The sequence below is a fragment of the Ursus americanus genome, chromosome 18 (assembly GCF_024610735.1).
Source record: "Ursus americanus isolate L20-20 chromosome 18, mUrsAme1.1.p, whole genome shotgun sequence".
Classification (NCBI taxonomy): domain Eukaryota; kingdom Metazoa; phylum Chordata; class Mammalia; order Carnivora; family Ursidae; genus Ursus; species Ursus americanus.
The window spans coordinates 12901843-12921456 of record NC_142144.1 but is presented as its reverse complement, the minus strand read 5'-3'; the positions used below and the strand labels follow the sequence as shown (position 1 = coordinate 12921456).

General features: G+C 57.2%; 1 protein-coding gene across 12 annotated transcripts in view; it reads left to right on the top strand.

Annotated features, from left to right (window-relative positions):
- The window catches only part of DAB2IP (DAB2 interacting protein), a 191437-nt gene that overhangs the window by 139234 nt on the left and 32589 nt on the right, over nucleotides 1-19614 (top strand). Inside the window, exons 1-2 of one of the 12 annotated variants that reach the window (XM_045791030.2) lie at nucleotides 6413-7069; nucleotides 12872-13041. The exons of 9 other annotated variants lie outside the window; for them this stretch is intronic. In XM_045791030.2, the coding sequence (XP_045646986.2) occupies nucleotides 12935-13041 (107 nt within the window). In that variant the 5' untranslated portion in view covers nucleotides 6413-7069; nucleotides 12872-12934. Of the gene's footprint in view, nucleotides 1-6412; nucleotides 7070-12871; nucleotides 13042-19614 lie in introns of those variants that run through there. 2 more of the 12 variants (XM_087869399.1, XM_045791031.2) reach the window with 2 other exon arrangements.

Here is a 19614-nt window from a genome sequence, read left to right as displayed (position 1 = left end):
GGGAGAGGGAACTTGAACCCAGGACTGCTGCCCGGGAGCCCTGCTTCCCCACGGCGGCGCCGAGCCCTTATCTGTAAGCAAATCCCTGGCTTTGCCGGTACCTCTGCCTTTGTTCACACTTTAAACATGTTTGAAGGGAAGTGCGGGGTGGCAGGGGACTGGGGACGGTCCAGGCTGCCGCTCCGAGCCCAGGAACCCGGGTGTGGCCTCCGCGGAAAGTGATTGCAGCTGCGGACAGCTGGCCGCGCAGACCGGCCCCCGCGGCGGGGCCTGGGAAGGGCGGGCCGTGCGGCTCCCAGTGGGCGGGCTCCCGGGCCGGCGGCTGGGGGCGGGGCCGGGCGCTTCCGGCCTGGGGGAGTGGGGCGTGGCGCCGCCCGAAGGAATGCGCCGGGAGGGGTCCGGCGAGAGCCGCTGTGGCGCACCCCCCAAGTTCCCCCGCTCCGCTTACAGAGCTGTGGCTGGCCTGTCACACAACCAGCCAGAGAGGTACCGAAAGATACTCATTCAGCACGTGTGCCACTGCCTGCTTTGTGCTAGACACTGGTCTAGGTGTTCCGGGCTTACCAGCGTGAACAGGTCCCTGTTCTCACAGACCTGACTTTCTTACGGTGGCGGGGGTGGGTGGGAGGGGGCGAACAAGATGATTGCAGATCAGGGCTACGAGGAAAATGAAGCCGGGGGATAACTTGAGGGTTGGAGTGGAAGTTACTCCTTTAGCTGGAGTGGCCAGGGACGGCCTCTCCCAGGACACTTGATATGAGACTTGATATGAGACCGGAATGAGGCAAAACCAGCCTTGCCTAGAGTCAGGGCCGCTCAGAGGGAATAGCAAGTGCAAAGGCCCAGAGGCGGGACTGGGGCAAGATATGACCCAGGGCGGAGTCAGCACTTTATGGGAGGAGCCTGCAACGGACCTCTCTCGGGCTGAGGTTCCTCCAGCTTCCTGGACCCAGAGCTTGGAGCCAGGTCTGCACCCTGCCCAGGTGTTCTGGGAGAAAGACTTGCCTGTGGCTGGAAGCAACTGTTGGTTTTCAGGAGTCTTTCTAGACTTCTTGTACCTGGAGGTTGTGCCATGTGGTTACCTGTATGGAAGACTGTAATTTTCCACTTGTTCCCTGGAGGACCCGGAAATCTCTAGATGTTGTCATCGCTGTGTTTTTTTAAGTCATTTTTGAAATTTCAACTTGGAAGAGAGATTCAGCATGTGCTTTGCAGGAAGGGGAAGCACGTCTGAGCACACCTCTTAGATGCTGGCCCGGGCTGAGAGGTCCCCTGACCTGGCTGGGAGAGGCACTTGGCTGCACGCCATTCTCAGGAATGGGCCTCTGTGGCCTCGGACTCCTTGGTGACAACCTTGGCAAGATTCTGGGCCGGGCCAGAGCACCCGCTCTGTGGAGACCCCGCCATCCTCGCAAACCAGATCTGGCTCCCAGGCACCTAGTGCCCAGACCGGGGTCATTTGAGAGGCCTGCGCTTCCACTGCCAAGGTCTGTGGGGGGCTGTGTGGGAGGAAAGGGGCACAGGAAACTTCCTCCCTGGTGGGTGGGCATGGATCCAGCTGGAGGGTGTGGGGCTCTTTCTTCAAGGAGGCCCAGCCCTGGGACATTCCCCTGCCTCGGTCCAGGTCCTCCTTGGTGCTCTGAGGAGGTCTACAGCAGCAGCCCTTTCTCTTACTGGCCTATGGGGACTGAATGCGAGGCCCCCTCCGGTGCTTGGGAAGAGTGAAGGTGGGCTAGGGTTGCTAGGCTGGCTCGTCTCTCCTGGGAATCAGGCGCTCTTCTGAGGGCGCATCAAGTCTGGGCGGCACGGTGGAGAGAGAGGCTCAGGAGCACAGGACCGAGGAGGCCAAAGCAGGCAAGACTGGGGGGGGTACCTGGAAGGTAATCTAGGCCCAGGGAACTGGCAGGGATGGCGAGGTGGGCTGAGAGAAGTGGGCTTTGACCCCAGGCTGCCCAGTGAGGAGCCACTGAGGGCCCTGGGCTGCTGTTCCCTTAGCCTGGGGCTCCCAGCACAGGTGAGGAAAAGGGCAAAGCATGGCCTCTTGGAGACAGATTTAATAATCCTAGCCTGTCTTTCTGGCGGTTAGTATTGCAGGAGAGAAGCTTTACTCCTAAAACTTTTATTGATCCAGACACTAATAAAAAGTAAAGGGTTTTTTGGAGCAAGGTTTTTTTTCTTTTTTCCTACTGGAGCAAAGAACATCAGAGCCCTAAAACACAAATCTGTTTTCCTTCCTCTCCCTAGATTTGGGGCTGGGGGTGAGGTCTGGCCTTGTTCACATTTCACCTCTTCAAGAAGTCTTCCCTGACTGCGCAGGCCTGTAGTCATCTCTTGGTTTTCCAGCGGTTCACAGAAGCTGCCACTTGCGCATCTGGTCTGTTCCCCGGAAGGGTCGGGGGTGGGGGTTACAGAAGACCGAGACCTCGAGGGCAGTGAAGGGCATCTGCCGTAGGAGACAGTGAAGGTTTGCCTCTTATCTTCTTGGGCTTTCTGGATTTGGTTCTTTTGCTGCCTTGTTCTTCATTTCATAAATACTTCCTGAGCTCAGACACCCTGCCAGAGCCTCCGTTAGGATGCAGAAATAGACTCGGCTGTGGCCTTGAGAGCTTACCTTCTGTCAGGCGAGAGGGTGATCATAAATAAGCGGAAAAACAGAGTAATTCCAGGTTGGGCGAAGTTGCCCTGCTGAAGTGTAAGTCGGGGACGTTTGTCTCCTCTGTTCGGCACTCGTTTCCCAGTGCCTAAAATAGTGCCTGGCACATAGTTTGCACTAAATAAATATTTGCTGGCTGAATGAGCCAAACACTATGAAGGAAACCAAGTGTCTCAGTGGGGAGTAATGGGGTGGGGCAGGACCCGTGATAGACAGGGCGTCCGTCGGGAATAACTGAGCTCCAGAAGCGGGCCTTTCCCTGAGGCCTTTCTGGACCAGGTGGAAGGAGAACTCCCCCTGAGGGAACAGCAAGTACAAAGTCCCCAAGGCGGGAAAGCAGAGGCTGCAGGTGGAGGGGGTTGGGTTTGGTGGATGAGGTCAGAAGGTAGGCACCTGACTACCTCTTCCACTTGGGGAGGAGTGTGGATTTATTCAGAGTGCTGTAGGGAGTACTGGAAGAGTTTCTCACCACAGCATTAAATAATACAATTTGCCTCTGCCTCCCTGGTAGGGGCAGAGGTGAGGCTGCTAGCTGGGGTGGGCAAGGGAAACTTTAGAGGTGGTAGCAGTAGGATTTACTGATGGATTGGATTCTGAAGGCCAGGGAAAGGGGGGAGTGTTCCTGGCTCCTGAGTCTTCACTTTGGACATTTTGGGCTTGAAGTTCTATGAGGCCTCCAGAAGAAGATGTCAGCCCAGCATGTCACGTGAGAGTCCGGAGCTCAGAGGAGGGGAGGGCTGGGAGTAGGAACTCGGAGGGGCCTTGAACACGCTAGAGGGGATGAAAGCAAAGGGACAGATGAAGTCACCAAAGCAAGGTGTTCTGCTGAAGGGGAGTGCCCCCAAGTCAGAGCCTGAGCAACTCCCCCACCCCCGGCCCGGGGCCGGGGATGAGGTAGCAGGAAAGGAGATGGGAGACCATCGGGTGGTGGCAGGGACGGAGGAGGAACACCAGAGGGTCTGGTGGCCTGGGTTTTGGGGAGGGTGTGGGCTGCCCTCTGTCAGTAAAGGGAGGATGGAAACGGTGGTTGGCCTTGGCCCCATGAAGGCCCTTGGGAACCATGGAGAGAACCACTGGGGTCAAGACAGGTGTGTTGGATAGAAGAGGAGGAGGCAGTGGTGTCAGGGAAGGGCAGGAAGAACCAGCCAATCCGGGAAACAGAGGAGCATCAGGTGAGGGTTCAGATCCTCTTCGTTGGGTTTACCAGTGGCTTGCCCATTGGTCTCAGCCCTGTGTACCCATCCATATCCTCTAAGCAGAATCCTTGGAGGCGATGCAGAGGGCTGGAGGAGCCGCCTGACATGCTCTTGAACAGGTCCCTGGGCTCTTCTTTCTCCCTTTCTCAGCAGAGCTCGCTAACTGCCCTGTAGTGGCTCACTTCTTCTGGTTTGCGGGACCATCTGACCCTGTTCTTCCCCATCTCCCTACTTCATCTCTCTCTGGGCCCAAGATCCCTAGAGAAGAGCATTGTGGAGCTGGGTTTACTTGGACGATCTTTCCACCTTTCCCAGAGTATGGCTAGGCTTCGTTTACACTGATAGCTTTCTCTGGAAGGCTCCTTTGTGTGTGTGGTGTCCAGAGAAGTTTGAGGTCTCTTTCAGGGTATTTTGGTGGCCAGAACCTTGACCTCCCCCAAGACTTGCCTGGCTGTGCGGGGTGTTTAGAGTTATTTGGCTTGGGGAGTGGACGGCGTAGGGCTGGGGACAACCTAAGTTCTAATGGTCCTCAGGTGGGTTCTCAGTATCTGTTGAATGAATGACACTCAGATATATGCGTCTTTGGTCTCCCAGGTTGTTTGGTTCAATGCTTCCTCTGCAGCTGGTTAGCCAGTGTGTTCACATCTGTTATCTGCATGGGGGAGAGTATTTCCTCATTTTATACCTGAAGAAACTGAGGTCCAGGAAAGTGAAAGGTCTTGCCCAGAGGTTACAGTTGCTAAGTAACACCACTAGAACCGCATAAGAGGCCTGCAGACCCGCCAGTGAGGCCACCCTTACTGACTCACCCTGGGGGTGAGGAGGTGATGGTGGGGTGTAGGGAGCCCGGTCTCCCACCATCCCTTAGGAGCAGTGGCCGTTTGCTCTGCCAGGGCTATAGGGCATTCCTCCTGACCACCTGTTTCCTCTGGTTCTCCACACCCTCCCTTCCCTTAGCGCACACACCAGTGGCTGTAGGCTCCAGGAAGATAGAATGAGGCAGGCCTTGAGCCTGTTCAAGCCTTGGGGGCCCCGAGCTTCTGGGAGGCTGTTCGTGTAGCAGGTATGGGGCGGCTTGTGTGGCTGTTGCAGAACTCCCCACACGAAAGCCAGCTCAGCTGCACAACATCCCGTGTGAGACACCTGAGCAGGGGTGGGGCCAGGCTGCCCCTGGAGGGGTAACAGTGAGGCCTTGCCCTCCCTCCCCGTAGGCCAGGGGGCTTTGCACTCTTGCTTCCCTCCTCCTACCCACCTGACCCCCATTAGCCTGGGGGTGGGGCGGGGCAGAGGCAGGCTGTTATCAGGTTTTTAAGGATTTGGGCCACAGCCCAGCTCTCCCCCTCTCCCATCTCCATGGCTTTCTGGCCTGGATGCTTCTGGGGGAGGGCAGGCACCTGGGAAGAGCTACAGAGTGGTTTTGCGTGGTAGTCACTTAGGGTTCCAATTGGATCCCCCCTCTTTATGGGAGGAATCTGACGACCCGAGAAAGAAGTGACTTGTTCAGGGTCACTACCCAGGAAGCTGGTTTCCCACTTTGTGTCTCGCAGCATATCATGGGGGCAGCCTCCTTCAACCTAGCTCATCTGGCCGCTCTTTATTAAGTGCTCACGCTGAGCCAGGCCTTGTTTTGTAACTCATCAGCTCCTCTTAGCAACCCTGTTGTGAGCTTAAGTACTGTTATTGCCCATTTTACAGAAAGGTGGCTTGTCCAAGAACACCTAGGTTGCAAGTGACACAGCCCAGATTTGAACTCAGTCAGTTCTTAATCAGCACCCTGCCCTGCTCAGACTTAGTTGATTGCTGACCTCCCTCGAATCAGAAGCAGAATGGTCAGTCCTTGAAGGACCTGGCCCTCGCAGAGTTAGGCCTGAGGACACTGCCTGGCCTTGGCTGTTCTCATGGAGGATGGCCAGACAGCACCTCCAGTGTGCCCAGCCATTCCAGATGCCAGGAAACAGTCCACCTCTCTTGGATGGCTTGTTAGACCAGGTACCGAGGTCCAGGCCATCAAGTCTCTTCTTTCCTCACCCCTGCCCACTCCTGTTCTAGCAGCTAGGCAGGCCTGCCCACCCTTGGAGCCTGCGGACCTCAGGGGAGCCCCCAGCCCTGCAGCCCTGCGTCCTCCATTCTCGTGAACAGTGGAAGGGCCTCAGCCAGCTTGCCTGAGCCCTGGACTTGGAAGGACTCGCCTCACCTTTTCTTTCCTCTGGCCATACAGCTTTCCAGAAGGGGATGAGGGCCTGAGTGTCAAGTACTCCCCTCCTGCAGGGCTGCAGACCTGCGTCTTGTCCCTCCTTCACCTCCTCTCCCCTTTTCCTATATCTCACCCTTACCTAGCGTTTGTCTGTCTCCTGCTATGTTGTGTCCGGGCATGATTTCCAGTGTTTTCATCTGTAAGAAGGGGGAAACAGTAGAAGGGATCTCACAGGGTTTTGAGGCCCCTACTGAAAGCCCAGTGGTTGGGCACCTGCAACAAGTGAGTCCCCATCTACCCTCTACATTTTTCCCATGAAGGAAAGGTGCTGGTGGGTATGGAACAGGTAGGGTCTGAGGGGCAGGGTGGGGAAGGCAGACCTCTGGAGGGAGCCAGTGGGAGCCAGAAGCCTGGCTTGGGCTGGGCTCCCCAGCTTTGCTGTGGCTTCCTCAGCTGTGAGATGGGGGTCTCAGGTTCGTGTCCGTGGAGGGTTGTGAGCAGTCTTGGGCAATGCTAGGAAGTGCTAGGCGCTGTGTCTGGCACATAGTGAGTGCCGAAACGTGGCTGCGGTTCCTGCTCTTCGTTCTGCAGATAGAACTGCGTTTTGGGGTTTTGGAGGTTCTTGAGGTGAAATTTGGATTTTTAGTATTAGGCATTTTGTCTAGATCTTCCTGAAAAGCCCAAGCCCTCCATTCTGATCATGACTTTGGGGGAGTTTTTTTGGGGTTTTGCTGTCTTGTCTCCTGTACTGAAAAAGGGATCTGTGCCTTTAAGTCCCCGGCAGCCCCGAGTAGGACTCTGGCCCTTTAAAAGCACATTACAGAGAGTTGGAACTTAGCCTTTGTTTAACTAGCAGTGATTAGTCCCAGCGGACAGGGCTGGAGTGGTATGTCTAGGACCGGAGCGGTTGGACTGGCTGGGCCCAGTGGAGGACGGCGGGCAGACCGGTGGCTGGCCTGGCCCCTCGGTTTCCCCAGCCTGGTGATCCTGGTGGCCTGGGGATCCTGGTGTCCGTGCTGAGGGATGGTGAGTGGCCTGATTGTTCTGATCTGCCTGAGCAGAGGCTGGAATGTGGGCCAGCCCCAGGGCCCCTGACCAACCTCCTGGGCCCAGGGAGACCCACATGAGTTGGATGGGAGCAGGCTGGTAGAGAGGGGTTGTCACAGGTACTCAGTCTTGGGAGGGACTCCGTTGTTCTCCAGAGATGGTGTCTCTGCAGACATCTACTGCCTGCCCAGAATGTGGAAACAGATTAGTCCCGCCAAAAAGCGAAAAACTGAGAAGTGTTGCTGCTGGTTTTAGTTTTTAAAAAGAGGAAGTTTGGTGTCCAGTGCTCCTTTCCACAGCCAAGCCTTGATGGCCTACCCCTTTGAGAACCGGGAAATACTAGGAATGGCCGAAAAGTTTTCTGAACTGAGGATCTTGGCCTTTGCTCTGAGTCGCCCAACCCTGGGCTGGACTGGGTGGGGCTGCGCTGGGATTTGGGGGCCATGTCATCTCCACCCTAGCTCCCCAACACTCCAGCAGGGCTCTTTTATATTCCGCCCCCCTCCCCCCAACCCGTGTCTGTCCCCTGATCCGTGAGTCTGCAGGCTGGGGGCAGTGGAAGACCAGGAAGGCTGCTCCGGGCCTGGAGTGTGTTCTGCTCCAGCGTACGTATCTGAAACCGTGTTAGGAGCCGGGTCACTGTGATGTGGCAGTCTTTCCTGGGGAAGTAACTCTGTCTCCAGAGAAGGCAGGAACTGGGCTTGTTAGCACATTGTCTGGTGGAGCGCTTGGGAAGAATAAATGAGCCAGTGCCATGAAGCTCCAAGCACTGTGCCAGGCTTGCTCCAGCCTTGGTCCCAGCCACCCTCGTTGCCGTTTCCGGGGGCTAGTGGTGGATCTGACCCTACCAGCAAGGTGTCCTTCTCACCATTTTCCAGACAGGGGAAACGATCTACCCAGGGTCACACCGGAGGTGACGGAGGCAGGGCTCAGGGTATAGTTCTGGCCCCCCAGAATTTCTTTAAGTTCTTTTATAGTTGGTGCATGTGACCAAATGATTTCTGTAGTTTTGGGGAAAGCCTGAGGCTTTGACAAGCAGTGACAATAGGTTGGAGCTGGAGCCCAAATGCCAGGCCTCCAGCCCTGCCCTGGTACCTGGGAACAGGGACCTTGGGCAAGCTGCTAGACCTCTTCTTGCCTCCACTTCCCAGTGCCTCAGGGGGTGGGGTGCATGGGTCAAGCCTTGGAGGGAGTTGTCAGTTTTCCTGGGGCACAGGTCATGGAGACGGGGGTCTTCGAGCCAGGATTCATGGATAAAGTGGACTTAGCTGCTGGGAGCTTTCCAAGCTTTGGTGGGCAGCCTATGCTGGTGGGTGGGGACACACCTTGGATACTAAAGTGTATGGCGTTATTGGTTGGAATCCCGTGGGCTGGGTGGCAAATGACAGATTGGACTAGCTTATGCTAGAGTTGGCCAGTGTGGGGATGGGGGGGAGATGGTGAGCTCTCGGAGTCGGGCACACTCTCTGGCCTTGGGAAGCCCCTTGAGGTCTCAAGGCTCAGTTTCCTTAACTGTAGTCAGGTGGCTGGGTTTTATGAGCGTCAGAAGCCCACATTTAGTGGACCCATTGCCTGCCTCCTGCACCTCCCAGGTGCGAGGTGTCATGGGTGAGGCAGGCACTGTGGAGCTGTAGATGCTCTGCTACATGGTTGCTGGGAGCAGGAGAAATTCAGCAGCTACACCCCACTTTTCTTTGACATCTTGAATTCCTGCCTTTGTTGGTGGCCTGGAAACCTGTGGCTCACTGGTGGCCACCCTCTCCTGCTTTTTGCTGCTGTTGAATGATCCAGGCTGTCTCTCGCTAGTTACAGTCTGGGAAACAGAGCTCTGATGTCCCACTGAGACACCCAGATGCTAGGCTTGGGGAGAAATAGGGAGGCCTGGTCCCAAGGCCCCCAGGCTCAGTGTTGGCATATTGGAGGTTCTTAGTAGTTCTTTCTGGGGCACTGGATTAACTCAAACCAGGAGTTGGGGAGACATAATGAGGTTCATAAACATAAGGAACCTCTAGTAGGCTCTGGCGGGAGGTAAGGGCAGCCCGTTTGTCAGGTGAAGCAGCCGAGGTTTAGGAGAGGCCAACTTGAGATCTCTGCTCTCTTGGCCCAGTGCCTAGTACCATCTTCGACTCTTGTCTCCCTAAGACCACAGAGCCCCTCTATCCCAAATAGTGGCTGGAATTAAAAAGACAGCAGGGCTAGAGGTGAGCCCTGGGGCTGGAACCTAGGGTGCCTGTGTTTGTTCCCAGATGTGTCTGTCCATCTCTCTTCAAATGGGGGCTTGAGGCGCCTACTTAAAATGGCAGTACTCTCAATCCTGCTGTTGGGGGTGGTAGGTGGAGTGGCTAAGGTTCTCTGGGGTCAGATGGCAGAGAGGCTCTTCAAGAGCCCACGTGTTACAGGGAGGGCCGGGCAGGCCCTACGTGTTGGGCAGAATGAGAGGCATCTTAGAAATACCTGTGTGCCCAGGGAGAAGCCGGGGACATCCAGAAAAGTGCTGCTGGGGCAGAAAGGGGCAGAGTGTCTGGGCAAAGGCAGAACCAGGGCTGATGGCAGGGCTCACTGTGTGTCAGAGGTGGTGTCATCCCCATTTTACAGATGAGAGAAACGGAGACATATGGGTTAATGTGATCAAAGTCCCAGAGCTTTATTTTCATGTGTGTTTGTTTTTAAAGAAGGAGACCTCTCCACATTGACCAGTCATCAACCAGCATGATGCCAGGAGCTGGGACTGTGTTGACAAGTGGCTGGTCCTCGGTTAAGGCAGGAATCTTGGTGCCCAGGGATGGGGAAGGACACATCGCTTTGTCACCCTAACGTGAACCTGCACAGAACAGGTGGCCATATGGCATAGCCCTCGGATATTAGGAGGGGAGAGGTGCTGCCTCCGCCCCCCACCCTCACATTTCTTGGACGGGCCAGTTGAGCCTAGGAGGGCTTCCTGAAGGTGGAGAGCTGGGAGGAATTAGATAAGCCAGAGGGGGAAGTGGCTTCCTTGGGGAATGGAAGGCCTTGGTTTTCAGTTCTTTTTCTTTTTCTTTTTTTTTTTTTTTAAATTTCATCATCCCTCCCCCTTGGGTCATGAGTCCCCAGGGCCTGAGGCAGCTGTTGGACGTATTTATGGTTGCTGCCCTGGCAGGGGGGGTGGGTAGCAGGGTTGCTGGGGAACAAGTCAGAAACCAGTCCCAACTTAGTGGTGTGATCTGTGGGACCAAGGGGATGGACAGGTGCATTCATATATATGAGAAGGTGAGGGGCACAGACTGAGCTTGCAGGGAGGGAACACCTCGGTCAGGGTCTTGAACCATTCTCGAGAGTTATCCAAGTGGAGAAGGTGGGAAGGGCATTCGGCAGAGGACCAGCATGTGTGCAGTGGGGTGCCGTCTGGGTCCCGGGGGACTTGTAGTGTCAGGGTTGCAGTACAATGAGGCTGGGGGCAGTGCTCCTGGGGCTGGGAGTGGGTGGCTTTACTGGGGAAGGTTGAGAGGGGCTTCAGGTTTGGGGGTGTCACCCTCCTTAATCTTTCTGAGTGCCCTGGGCAGGCTCTTGGCCATTTCTCCTGGGGACCAGGGAGGGGGCCAGAGAGCTGTCCCCACTCAGAAGCAGGAGGGGCACTTGGCCCTCAGCTCACTTTGGATTTGCCCGGCCCTCATCCGATTCAATGAGTGTTCCTCAGATTCTTTTCTTTTAAAATTCAGGGCACTTCGCTGTTCTACTGAGGTTTATGAATGTTTAAAAACTGCTTTGCGGTCCCCAAAGTAATTTGACAAGTCTGACAGCTATTGATTAAAAACCCGAAATTATTCAGGCTGCAGGATGACTTGGGGGATTAGACGGAAAGTTTTTTTTGTTTCTTCTCACTCTGTGTGCCCCTTGCCCCCCCCCCACCCCCAAAAAGAAATAAGAGGTGGGGAGGTAAATGTGTTCCCGAATGTTTTTTGAAAATTCCATTAGGCTGCGGAATCACACTGGAAAGCGTGGGGATGGGGGCTGGTCAGGATGCTGAGGGGACCAAAACCAGCACTCCTCACATCCCTGGTCTCGGCCCAAGCTCCGTGGCCCAGGTCACCAACAGGCAGCAATGAGATGTCACTCCGAAGGCACTGTAGGTGGCGGCGGCGGTGGGAGGCATTGTGATATTTCATACCTGGTCCGTTATGTTCTTGGGTCGTTGACGTGCTGGGGCTTCTGTGGCGCTCTTGGAAGTCGCCCCTCAGGTGAGGCGCTGTATCCTAGAGAGAGGAGGGAGCTTGTTCAGGGCTGCTCTGCAGCAGGCCTGTGCGTCCGAGGGAAAGGGGGAGACCCGCGTCACAGGCAGGTTAAGGGCTGCCCAGGACAGGAGCCCTCCTGGCCAGGTTTCTCATCTCCCTCTCACTGAGGGCCTCCAGGCCTGGCCCAGTGTGAGCTGAGTACCGGGACTGGCCGGCAGAGGGTGATGAGGCTGTTAGGTTCTCAACTCTCACTTCTGGACTGTGTGACCCAGCCAAGCCACTCCGTTCTCCCAGCCTGTTTCCTCTGGTGTCTTAAAGCTTCCTTCATAAAATCCTTTGGATTAACTGGCTATGTAGGGGAGACATTGCCCCATGAGGTGGGGCTCTCCGGATCTATTTGAGTTCGTGCTCCCCCTTTCTGGTAGGGTGATGCTGCCTTTTGTGAGGGGCCATTGGGAGAAGGCCGTGCTTTGATGTGTGCACCTTGGTAGGAATACCTTTCACACAGCTGGGCACACAGTAGGTACTTAGTAAGTGGCTATTAAGTCCAGGCGGCCACAGTGTCGATCATTCAGTCAGCATATGGGGCACTTCCTAGGAGCCAGGCCTTGGGCTGCACTCTAGCCATACCATGGACAAGCCATCCCGTTCTCCTGTTATGGTTGCCAGGGCGTGGGCCCTCCTTTGCCAGCTCGGCCTTGCAGTGTGGAGGGGAAGCCCAGACTCCCAGGGGTAGGGTGAAGGCTAGAGACCCTGGCACCACCCAGCCCAGGGCTCAGTTTGTGTATGGAGATGGGGTCACACTGGTTCCAGTGACTGCTAGGACATGCCCCCTTGCCTTGGACTTAAAGAACCCCGGGCCGAGAGGGACCATGCCTCTAGGCCCTGTCATCCCAGGAAGCCTTCCCAGGCAGAGCAGGCAGCCTCCCTGCCTTTTAAGGACAGGCTCTGTCTCCCCTGGGCCATGGGAGCCACTAGGCAGCTGCATTCTTTTCCCCTCCCCTGGGACCGCAGCTGGGCCAGGAGTGAGCACTGGCCTTCTCGGCAGCGGGTTCCCAGGCCGGCAGGGCAAGGCTGGGCCTGGGGAGAGATGGCTCTGCTGGATGTTCTGGGTGGGGCGCTGCCCTGTTTGTGTCCTGCCCCTCGATTCCCAGGACGTTGGCGCCCTCACGCTAACTGCTCCAGTTCCGGAAGGCAGAGGTTTCCAGCACAGCTGTGTGGACCGCCTGGCTCTGACAGGCAGAAGTGAGCTTGGCATGTTCTGACCTGACTCCAGAGTGCTCAGGTCATGCCAGCCCTCAGGTCGGCACCTGCTCCATTGAGACCAACCTTGTCTGGGATTTCTACCCCTCCCAGGCCTGGTTGTGGCCGTGGGCAGTGGCAGTGGACCACACAAGCATGAGTGGGAGGTTGGTTCAGGGGATGCTGTGCTCGGGAGTCATGGGCAGAGGGGCTAAAATGGCCCCCTCGAGGATTCTACTGACCACCCCTTCCTTTCATTCAGGAAATTAAGGGCCTTTTTTTGAGGCATCCCAGAGCATTTGGGTAGATGTAGTTTGTCTTCATTTTATAGATGGGGAAAACTGAGGCCTGGAGGAAGTGAGAGACTAGAGTGGTCAGAGGAAAGGAACAGAAGATGGCCTGGGAAGTCCTTATCTCATCACCCACTATGGAAACAACAGCCTTCAAATACGTAGTTCCTGCATTGGCCTTGCTCACAGCGGCGCCCCTGCTCCTACAGTGGTATCTGGCACTCTTCTTACTATCTCACTTGATCTTTGTAACAGCCCTGTAAGGGAGGTAGGTCATTCTCCCCATATATGGATGTGGAAACTAAGGCCTGGAGAGTTAAATGACTTACATACAAATGGTCACTGTTGAGTGGTTTTTAAGGATGGGGACTAGCTTTGCCCCTATAGCTGGGCACTGTGCCCTCCGCCCTGTTCCCAGCTGTGGGTGGGGAGGGAATGCCTGCCTTTGCTCCCAGGGCTTACTCCACCGCCTGCCTGCGTGCACAGCCTGTTACCCAGCCATCCTCCGGCAGGGTACCTAGAGGGGCTCCAGCTCCTGCTTGCACACTCCCACAGACAGGGTGCTCACTCCTCTAAAACCAAACCAGCCTGGCCTATATGGGGACAGCTGTGCCTGAGTTGTGATTGGCCTTTCCTGATCCCGGCTCCGCCCTCTGGGGACATGCAGGGCAGCTCCCTCTGCCCCTTTAAGACTTCGAAGGAGATTTTGAACCTCTCATTTTCCAGGCTATAGAACCCCTCAACTCACCCCGCCCATAGCTGGGAACATCCTCCCCATGTCAGATAGGGCTTCTTAATTATCGCAAGTTTTGTTTTTGGGTCTCCTCCCTCCTTGAAATAATGGGGAATTTGCTAAACTTCTGTGTTAGTAACCTTTGAAGAGAAAAAAGGCTGGAGTTGAAAAACAGCTCGTGGGTTGGCTGGAAGGCTATCAGATAAGGCTGTGGCTGGGGAGCTGGGACAATGTCCTCTTGTTCCTGCTCCCTGGCCCTCACAATGAGCTGCTGTTGGGGCCTGCCTGTATCTCCAGTGGCGGCTCCACCCGTGCCCATGCTGTGCCCACGTTTCCTGGGCAGGGGCTGTCCCACCCTCACCAGCCCCCCTGGCTTTTCCTTCTGGACCTGGAGTGAGTGGGTCATGGTGAGCAGGTCAGCTGGCCGTGGCCTTTGGCTGCTCAGCTGCCTGTGGGCTGATGGGAAGTTGACGGAGGCATGGATGGAGCAGGCCTTAGACTCTGCTGAACGGGGTTCAGATCTCACTTGGCTGCTCGCCACCCATGCGATCTCAGGTAAGCCACCCAGCCCTTCTTGGGAGCAGCACCTCAGTCCTAGTGGGTTGTCCTGAGGATCCAGTAAGGAGACCGGTGGGAGAGCGGTGTGGCGTGGGGCTCAGCCGTATGGCCTGGATGTGAGCTCTTGTCTGCCAGGGAGCCCAGGGCAGCATGTTGGTGGGGGCAGCATTTGGGCTGGGCTTCGACAACTGAGGAAGAATTCGTTAGGCAGAGAGGTGCAGGGAGAGGTGGTAGGGCTTCAGGGAACAGTATGGGCAAAGGGCCCCCAGAGGGAAGGAGTTCATGGCTGGTCAGAGACCAGCTGGGGAGGAGAGTCTAGGTCACTCATCAGGGTTTGGTGTGAGGGGAGGTAAAGAAGGGGGCGTTTCACGGAGAGCTTCAGCACCAGGTCGAAGCACAGTGACTCGCTTCTCTTTAGGCTGTGAGGGGATGGCAGAGGGGTGGAGGTAACACAATGCTGGGGAGAGGGGCCCATCTGGCAGGATGGTGCTGCTGTGGTCCAGATGGAGAAGGCTGGTGGGGAGGCCCTCCCGCACCGCCCTCCAAGCCCTGGCTGACACAGCTCTTTGGAGCAGAGGCGTCCAGGGCAGGTCTCCCTGTCCTGTGGCCTTGGTACTCCCATCTGTGACCTGGGAACCATGGCACCATCCCCTTCCCAGGAAGTAGGAGGCTTCTGTGCTATGGAGGTAAAGGCCTGAGCAGGTGGCCTCAGTTGGGGAGGGGACACAGGGCTTGTCCTTGGGGTCTGTTGAGGGTCTAGAGAAACAGTTGTGTCTAGGACTCAGGGATGTCTCAAAGGAATGGGGCAGTGGTGGGGGGTGCAGTCATGGAGGGTACAGTGAGCCTTCTGGCCTTGGGAGACATGGAGGGAGCTCCCCATAACTGGACAAAGCCAGAGCAGGGGCATTTCTCAGATTCTGGGTGTGCACTGGGGTGCTGCTCTTGGGATCTGACCTTGAGCAGACAGCTGCTGTGATGACCGATGCTTGGGTTGTCTTTGATCCCTTTTCCCAGTCACCAAGGTTGAGGGCTCAGGGAAGAGTGCCCTCATCCCAGCTAAACTCCTTCCCCTTCCCAGAGCTTAGCTGACCTTGGCTGCTGGGATACTGGGACTTTGGTCTAGGAACTCGGGGGGCCTGAATCTTGGTTCTGAGCCAGACCCAGCCCTACCCACCAGGAGCCCCCACCATGCAGGAAGGTGGTCTGTAACAGACCTTCTCAGCATAGCCTGATGACTGCCAGGCTGTTGGGACCACTTGCAAGGTTGCTGTCTCCGAGGAATCTTGGCAGACTTCATGGCGGAGGGGGTGCTGATGCTGAGTGTTGAAGTTGGATAGGATGAGGGGATGGCATATGCCTGGAGGCCTCCCTGAGGGAGCTGTGAGCCCTGGGGAATGGACCCCCAGCGAGTGGGGCTGGTACTGAGTCCTGTGCATGCCTGACCAGAAACCCCTCTTCTGGACTCCAAGGCCAGAGAAATGCCTCTCTCTGAAAATCCTCTGTACAACACTTCTTCAGCGTATGCTCATGACTGTTGAATTTTGTTTGAAACAAGACCCTTCTTTTTCAGGTAAGGAAGTGGCCTCCAGCGGGTTGAGGTATGGAGGTGACTCTAGGGGAAGACCAGCCCCTGGGCCTGCCCTCTCAGAGCAGGCTTGTCTTTCCCCCTGTAAAGTGGGGGTGAGCTCAGTGTCTGCCTCTCAGCCTTGTGAGGATGCAGCGAAGGGATACATGTGACATTTCCTGTGGGCACGGCCCAGGACTGCCAACTCTGCTTTCAGGCACGGAGCCCACAGTCCCGACTGAGATGTGTTCTAGCCAGCCTCTCTGAGCCCAGTGCAGTCCCATGGCGCCCCTGGTAGGGTTGTTGTGAGAATGAGCTCGGAGCTGGGCTGAAGCAGTGTGAAGGCCTTTGCTCCCCTTGGTGTGGTGGCTCTGGTCTCCAGGGACCACAGGAGGTCATCGGGGTAAGCCATCATGAGACAGATCTGGGCATTGGAGGAGGCCATGCGGTGGGAGTGTTGGGTCACCTCTCTTACCCCAGCCATGGAGTGGGTTGGGGGTCACAGAGACCCTGTGTACAATGGCATCAGGCCCCCGACCCCCGCGCCGTGCAAGGCGGCCATGGGCCGGGCTCCCAGACCAACCGAGGCCCGCCCCATGGCAGCAGGGGCCTTGGGCAGATCACATAACTGCTGCTCCTGAGCCTCTGACCTTTCCGTAAAGTGGGTGGATGGCTGTTCCTGGTGAAAGGGAGCGAAAGTGAGCAGCTGGGTGTCCTGTGCCGAATGGAGGTGGGCGCTTACGGGCAGAGCCCTCCTGGGAGTGGAGTGGGAGTGAGGCAGCAGCCGGCACCTGGTCACCTCCTTTTACTGAGCTTCCCGGGTAGGGAGACGGAGCCTACTCGCTGCCCCTTGGAGCCTGGGCAGTCTGCGGTACCCTCCGCCCGCCCTCCCTGCCTCGTTGGGCTTTTGCCCAGTCTGTATGTGAGCTATAGGTGAGCAAAATGCTGCCCCAGAATGCTGTCCTGAGGCAAAGGCAGGGCGGGGTGAAGGCCTGCTTTGGCTAATTGATGGGGTGGGCTGTTGTGCGGTATTAGGGGGTCCTGCAGGCCCGGGACAGGGCTGGCTTCCTGGAGGAGGCGGTTCTTAGGCCATTTGGTCATCCTTCTGGGTTCAGGAAGTGACCAAATGACCATTTTTCCTTCCCGAGCCCTCGTCATTTTATCAGCCACCACCAGGGGCACACTCACCCTCTGCCAGCAGCTTTCACCCTGGCAGGGTCACAGCAGAACAGCTCCCTCTGGGCCTCTTGTGCCCCTTTTCTCTCCTGCCAGGAGCCTTTTGGGGAGGAGGGAAACAGGTGGACTCCAGGCTGAGCGGGAAGGGTATGTGTCTGCATGTGAATACGGGATCCCAGGCCCGCTGGCCCGGCCCCCACCCAACGGGGCGGCGCTTCAAGCCTGGCCCTCTACTGTGCAGAAACAGCCCAGCAGACCTTGGAGTAGCTAATGGCTGGCCCTGGTGCCGCCTCCCCCCATTCCTCCTCCTAGTGAGTCTAGGCGCATGGGGGTGCAGCCTCTGCTCCAGGTTCCCGGCCTGGAGAAGCCCACGGGAGTTTGGGAGGGTCATGGCTGCCCAACTGTAGCCGGGATACCTTAACCGTGAGTTTCCCCACGGTCCTCTGTTCAGCCAGGAGCCTTCCTGGGGAGGCCCGGGCCAGCTGGGGCATGTTTATGGAGCAGGATGGTGAGGAAGGAAGAGGAGGGTTCTGCAGCTGTAGGTTCCAGGCTCTTGCTGCTTTCTGGTCTGACCTCGACCTGCGGGGCTCCCAGGCTGTAACACCTAGCTCTCCGTGGGCAGGATCAGTCTGCTGAACCATGCCTCCCTCTCCTCTCCCCAGCCACCTCATCCAGGCACTCCAGGCAGGAGGCGGCCCTAGCACATCGTCACCTCCTCCCTTTGCACTTCCTGGGTCCCTACTCCGCCCTCCCAGCATCCTTACCTGGCAGGGGCTTCCAGGCTGGGCCAGAAAGCAGCCTGATCCTGGCCTGCGGGCTGGGTTTTCAGTCCTGGACAGCAAGCATAGGGAGCTGTGGGTCCCAGCCCTTCCTAGGTGGGGTGACTTTTCCAGCACCTGGGGCAGGGCGTCTCTTGCACTGAGGTATGAAGCCCCATTCTGGGAGGGAGGCCTGGAGTTTGCCCCATGTGGTGGGCAGCCCGGGGTGGCATATTGCAGCCGAGGGGACTGCAGACCTACCCACAGCCTGGGCCAGTGCTGTGAAGGGGGCAGAGAATGGGCTGCTGGAGCAGCGCCTGGGGAGCTGGTTAGGGAAGGGGCCCGTTAGCACCCGGAGTGGGGTGGCGAGGTAGGCCGCAGCACATGTTTGTCAAAGCTGCCTCCCGGGGAGAGGGTGCTAGAGCAGCAGACGCAGTGTCGCTGAGTGTGCCCGTGGGCTTGAGCCCCACTAAGCTCCACATGTGAGTTTGGGGGTTCGGCTTGCCTGTAACCTGACCTCAGCCTGCCTCACAGCTTCCCTCTGCGCATTCCCCTCAAGCTCTGGGGAGTCCTACCTGAACACATCCCTTCAGCCTGAGTGATCTGAGCCTTACCCTGTGCCAGCTTCACGCTGGGCATGGGGAACAGTTGTGGGGAGGCTGACTGGGTCTTTTGGGTCAGGCTATGGGGTTCCAAAGGGCTGGGGTCCCACTTCCAGCTCTGACTCCCATGGAGTGCCTAGCACAGGACTCTGTGTTAGAGAGGGCTGTTGCCATGGACATGTAGAGACGGGGGTGTGGAGGGTGGCCTCTTGCAGCCTGTGAGGGCCTCTGGGCAGGGCCTGTTGGCTCATCTCTGGATTCTGGAGCCCCCACATAGTGGGCCTCGGCTCCCCCTTACCTCCAGTGGTCATGGAGATACGGGCTACCGGGCTGTGCCTGCAGGAAGTGTTTGGTGACCCTGCCAGATCTTCCTGCCTGAGGTGGGGTCTTTGCTGAGACAGGGAGAGAATGACAGCGTGAGCCTTGGGCCATTAGAGGGCAGGAGCTGAACGGCAGAGGGTGTTGGGGGAAGGAAGTCTGGGTGAGCTCAGCCCTGGGTAGGTTCTATGCCAGCTGCAGGGGTTTGGGCTGTGGACAAGAGTAGGGGCAAGGCCTGCCCAGGTTCCATGCCAGGGGAGGGCTTGCTTAGCAGGCCTGCTAGTCCTCAGGTCCCGGCTGTGGGAAGGGGCTTTGGTGGGGCAGTGCTGTGTACCATTGGCTCTGGAAGGGACAGTCACCTCTCTGAGAAGGACTCCACCAAGCTCTGGTGCAGGTGTCATCTGAGGTGCTTTCCATGTGATGCTGAGGAGACCGAGGCTCAGAGAGGGGAAGTGACTTGCTCAGGGCCGCACAGCAAGTGAGCGGTGGGCCCAGGTCCAAGGCCAGGTCTGTCAGAGCCCATCCTGGTCTGGACTCCATTTGGGCACCAGGTGGCCAACTACCTCTGCTCTTTGTGCCTGCATTGGGCCCACTGACCCTGGCCTTGGCCCCCAAGTTCCAGCACACGGGCCCTGTCGGAGTCTCGGTGTCTCAGGTACCGTGCAGAGACTGCTGCGACCTTTCTGGTTTGAGCCTCAGGTCCTCATGTATAAGAGGGGAGCAGCAGAAGTGCCTGTGGCTCTCCTGCCCTGAGCAGGGCTGGTGGGTGGACTGGGATGCTCTCTGGGAAAGGGGTCTGTTGACAGTGACGTTCTGGACAAATGGGTGACTGTTTTGGTTTTGGAGGAAGACAAGGGCCAAGGAGAGGAGGTGGGGAAGGTTGCTTGGGTCCTGTGGGTCTCAAGGGCCAGGATCCTACCCCAAATTCGGTGCTGATGTTCAGCTCCTGAGTGGTGGCCTCATCCTCAGCCATTTGCTCCCTTAGAGGCTGAGCCACTTCGCCAGAGTCCCTCAGTGGGGAAGAGGGCCTGGCGGGTCCCTGTAACTCCAGTACTGTCATGCTCCCTTCTTGGGA